Raw genomic sequence first — 5,000 nt, forward strand, 5'->3', positions numbered from 1 at the left:
TTCTTCCTCCTTCTCTCTCCCTCTCCCTCTCCCTCTCTCTCTCTCTCTCTCTCTCTGAAGACTGCGCTGTTGCTCCTCTCTGCTAACAGGCCCTGGATGCACTGGAACATACTGCCTCTTTTGCACTTTACACTGCTGTGTTGAGTCGAGCATGTTTTTGCTTTGCGAGGTCTTTTTTTTGCTAGGTCTTTTGAAAGTTGTTGATTTAGGCAGTTAGCCGTATTTCGGCCACTCTGTTAATGTGCCGTAGGAAGCCACAGTCTGCCAAAGTCAACTCTACTTTCCCCGCTCTCTTATGGGTTGATTAAAAGCAAAGAAGTCCCTTGAAAGTCAGTCACTAGTCAGAAGGCACACAGATGCCAATCTCCTCTATATTTAGCTTGTTAATTTCTCTATATTCAGCCTAACACATAATTAGTTTTTTTGGGGGTGGGGTCCTAGAACATTGGTACATAACAATATCCTGTTGACTAACTGAATCTCTGTTGGGGGTTGTCTTCTTTTCTGGGCTCCAGATTATCGACGTGAAGCCCCCATCTGTGCGCTACCTGCCCCCCGGGACCCGGATCGCCGCTCACTGGAGCCAGCAGTACCGCTGCCTGTACCCTGGCACCGTTGTTCAAGGTGAGGCCCATTTCCTGCCGACCCTCAATACGCCGCTTCAAGCTAAGCACCGCGTCCAAATTACGTATGAGGCTCGGTCCGCATTTTGACCAAGCGAAAACCTCTCTTAATGCAAGCCAGTGTGGAATTAGGGCCGTTAAAAACTTCAATGCTGACTTTCAACGTTGAAGGAACATTTGTTTTCCTCCGGGCGGGCTTTTAATTTGCCCATAATCTAAAGCTTTTAGCTGAGACCTAGAAGTATTGCCAAGTAAAGAGAGAGGGAGCCCAGTGGCCAGGGATCGGGACTGGAGCGGTGGGTAAGGAGGGGTCGATGATGATGATGATGATGATGATGATGATGATGATGTGGTTAGTTTCATGCAGGACTCGCTTTTTTATTTTTATTTATTTTCCCTCCTCCCCCCCCCCCCGACGCAGGGGATTCGGTTGGAGCCCAGTCAAAAGCTCTCTTAGCGGGGGGAAGGCCACCGCTAGCAGCTTCCCCACTCTTGTCTTGCCAGGGTGGATAAAGAGTCCCTATGTCTAAACTCCCCGGTCCTCAGTCATCCATCCCCAGCCACAGCAAAAGCCATTACTTTCCTCCGCCGTCGAGCAGATTTACCTTCCTGTCCATGAAGGCGGTTTCTGTTTCGCGCGGGAGCGCCTCAGCAGAGACGCGCATACATGCTCGGGACGTCGCTTGTACATCATTTGTGCTCCCATTATCTGTCTCCAGGGACTTCTGACATGGACGAAGCCGACGACCTGATAACGGTGGAGTTTGACGACGGAGACACGGGCCGAATTCCCCTGTCACACATCCGGCTGCTGCCCCCCGATTACAAGATCCAGTGTAAGTATCCTGGACGGCATGCTGTCAAGGACAAACTTAATGACCCTACAAAGGATGGGCGGGGGGGGGACAAATATGAATGCTGTATGGCTAAAAATGAAACATTACTGAAGATTAATGGCTGTAACCTCACCAAGGATGGCAAAGTAAAAGCGGTTTGTACTTTGCACATGTGCTTTATTTGGATCTGCTTCAATGTACTTTTTGCCCTCCTTTTTTGATTACTGAAGCTTAGGGATGGATTCAGTGAAGGGAATTTTTCTACAGTGGAGTACAGTTCTAAGATTTGTGGCTTGCTAATTTAAACACGAATACTTGTTCCCCTGTGCCTGTATTTATGGGGATTTGCTCTGATTTGTGACTTCGACCACAGATATTATGATGCCAGCACTTGTGCGGTTAGTTTTTCCACAACCAAATATGGTGTGTTTTCTGTCTTTTAGGTTTGACATTGAAGATCATTTTGTTCACTTCAATACCTTGTTCTATTTTTACATGTGTATCCGAAAATAAGTTGCATAAAGTTCTTTTCTACATAACAGATTTGTATTAGGCTTTGGGAAGGAGACAGTGTGTTTGTTTGTTTTTTTTTTGTTACTGGAGCGGGCAGCATTACGACTATGTCAGGGCTGTGGATTCTAGCTTTGCCAAGTGAGGTTTGGTTGAAATGCTTTTACAGTGAGCAGTATTCCATCTCAGTCTGATCATTCCCTCTGTATCTGACACCGTGACTCTCTCCTCAGGTGCGGAGCCATCCCCGGCTTTGTTAGTGGCCTGCACTAAGCGACGCGGTCGGAAGACAAGCAAGGACGTTCCGGAAAGTGAAGAAACTGGCCTCAAGCCCTCGGAGGAAACGGCCCCGAAGAGCCGCGGCCGAGGGAGAAAGCCCAAGCCCAAGCCCGGTAATTCCGATTCCGTTTTGAGCAGGCAGCAACGCCTTGCCGGAGCAGTACTAGAGCCGTTAAATTGAAATCGATACCGGAATCAGGATGTTCAGAGCACTCCATGACGCTGGAAAAACCAACAGCTGTACATACTGACATTCTTGTAAAGTTGCTCTGGGAAGCCAAATGTGAATTGGTTTTTATAGATATTAAATAATTTTTCCATTCGGTGGTTTGGGGAGTGAAATATTGTCTGCCAGAGGAAGAGGGATGGTTGGCTTTTAGTGCATTCCATTTAGGCCCGTTTTTTTCCACTGTGTCGTATTAAGGAAGAAAGAAAAAAAAATGCTTAAACGCTATCTGTGTGTTCCGTTTCCAGATCCTGAAGTGGCTCCAAAGGAGCATGAAAAGCCTGCTGACGCACCGGCCCCTCCGCCGGCCAAGGAGAAGGTCCTGGCGGCCCCGCGGCCTGCACCCGCTCCCCGGCCCAGTAGGAAGAGCCAGCCGGGCAGCGGCAGCAGCGGCAGCAGCAGCGTGGCCAGCGCGGTGGCGTCCGCCGTCTCGGCCCAGCCGGGCGAGAGCCAGAAGAAGCCGGCGGGAATCAAGCCGCTGGCCAAGGCGTCGCGCCCGCCGCAGTCGGTCTACAACACGCCCATCTACGGCAAAGTCCTCTCCGTGGACCTCTACAACGACCCGTCCACTTCCCTGGCCGCGTTCATGTCCGGGAAAGAGGCCGGCGCCGTGGGTGGCAGCAGCAGCAGCAGCAGCGGCGGCATCGGGAAGGCCAAGCAACCGAAGCCGGCGAAGCGTCTGAGGAAGAGCGGGGAGCTGGCCGACCCGGCGCCCTTCGGCACCAAGGCCCAGAGGAAGCAGCCGCAGGCCGAGATCCTCATCAAGCTGGACCACGAGGGCGTCATGTCGCCCAAGACCAAGAAGACCAAGGCGCTGATGCTGATGGAGGAGCAGAACCTCTCCAAGCGGGAGAACAAGGCCGTGCTCGGGGTGGGCTACGCCACGGTCGCCAGCAACAGCAACAACAACAACAACAACATCATCCCAAACAACAACAGCGCAAACAACTCCTCCTCCACCACCACCTCCTCCCCAGCCCCCAGCACCACCGTCAACACGGGCGAGAAAAACAACAGCAAGCCCAAGAGCGCACCTGAGGCCGACGCGCCAAAGGTAGACGGGGGGTCCGCCTACGGTGTCCGAAAAGTGAGCTGTGGCAGCGAGGGCCCGGTCAAAGCCAAGGGCTCCGGAGACGGGGCGAAAGCGGTCGCCGAGGAAGAGGAGTCCGCCAGCAGTAGCAGCAGCAGCAGCAGCAGCAGCTCGGAGTCCGAGCCCGAAGACGAGCGGTCGCCGACCGCCGCCAAAGCCGCTGCTGCCGTCGTCGCCACCGCCGCCACCAAGAAGGACAAGAAGGTGTCGAAGGTGACCGCCACCCCGGTCGCACCAGCGAAGCCGGACACCATCTCCAGCAGCTCGCGGGCCTCCAGCCCCATCTCGTCCAACACCTCCAACTCGTCCAGCTCGTCCAGCAGCAGCTCCTCGTCCTCCGCCGGCTCCAACTCGTCCTCCTCGTCCTCCACCTCGTCCACCACCGACGACGAAGAGGAGGAGGAAGAGGAGGAGGAGGAGGAGGAGGAGTCCTGCAGCTCTGACGAGGAAGCGACCGCCGTCCCTCAGACCTCCCCGACCACGCCCATGGAGGTGGCCCCCCAGGAGGAGGAGGAGGAGGAGGAGGACGAAGAAGAAGAGGAGGAGGAGGAAGATGAGGAGGAGAAGCAGGAGGTGCCGGCCGAGGAGACCCAGGCCCAGACCACCAAGCCCCGGAAACAGGAGCAGCGGGGCCAGGCCCAGGTGCCCCAGCAGCAGCAGCAGCAGCAGCAGCAGAAGCAGAAGGAGCCAAAGTCCCAGAAGGTCAAGCAGCAGGGGAGCGGGCGGCCCAAGCGGCGGGAGGGCGTCCACCTGCCCACCACCAAGGAGCTGGCCAAGCGCCAGAGGCTGCCCTCGGTGGAGAACCGGCCCAAGATCTCCGCCTTCCTGCCCGCCCGCCAGCTCTGGAAGTGGTTTGGGAAGCCCACTCAGGTGAGAGACCATTCACACGTCTTTATCCCACCAGCAGCTGAACGGAAAGAAGACTTGTAGGGGAGCATTACAATATACCTGCCCCTTACAGCTAGCATTTATACTTCACACACTTTTAGAGTAAAAGGGAAATGGGACATATTTTATATCTGTATCTACGTCAACTATACGCTCCTATACGGCACTGCATCACCAGACAAATGGGTTCATCCCAATACAGGAGAGGCTTTGGCCACTAATTGGAGTGAAGGGCGAAGTGCAGTCTTAATTGAACACCATTTTCTTAAAAAGGCTGATGCACGTGCCCTAGTGTTTGATAAGTGAGCCAAAGGATTTTCATCTCCGTGTATGCATGGTCTTATATTATTCCTGCAGCACCCCTGCTAGCTTAGCTTAGCATAGTGAATGGAATCTCTCATCGCCGGAGAGCATGTCGTTAGTAAAAGTGAGCCAACAAAAAAAATCCCTAATTACTTCTTGCGGCCTCCATATTCACAACGAGTACATGAGGCGATTTCCTAGGCAGATATTGACTTGGGACTATAATGGGGCGAAGCACTGCTATG

At 53.7% G+C, this 5,000-nt stretch overlaps 1 protein-coding gene across 6 annotated transcripts in view; it reads left to right on the top strand.

Moving 5' to 3' along the window:
* The window catches only part of tnrc18 (trinucleotide repeat containing 18), a 73,610-nt gene that overhangs the window by 61,937 nt on the left and 6,673 nt on the right, over nucleotides 1–5,000 (top strand). For all 6 annotated transcript variants that reach the window (XM_062531366.1, XM_062531368.1, XM_062531370.1 and 3 more), the window contains 4 exons: nucleotides 516–624; nucleotides 1,343–1,459; nucleotides 2,203–2,361; nucleotides 2,723–4,434. In XM_062531366.1, the coding sequence (XP_062387350.1) occupies nucleotides 516–624; nucleotides 1,343–1,459; nucleotides 2,203–2,361; nucleotides 2,723–4,434 (2,097 nt within the window). The remainder of the gene's footprint in view (nucleotides 1–515; nucleotides 625–1,342; nucleotides 1,460–2,202; nucleotides 2,362–2,722; nucleotides 4,435–5,000) is intronic.

The sequence above is a fragment of the Sardina pilchardus genome, chromosome 3 (assembly GCF_963854185.1).
Source record: "Sardina pilchardus chromosome 3, fSarPil1.1, whole genome shotgun sequence".
NCBI classification, from domain to species: domain Eukaryota; kingdom Metazoa; phylum Chordata; class Actinopteri; order Clupeiformes; family Clupeidae; genus Sardina; species Sardina pilchardus.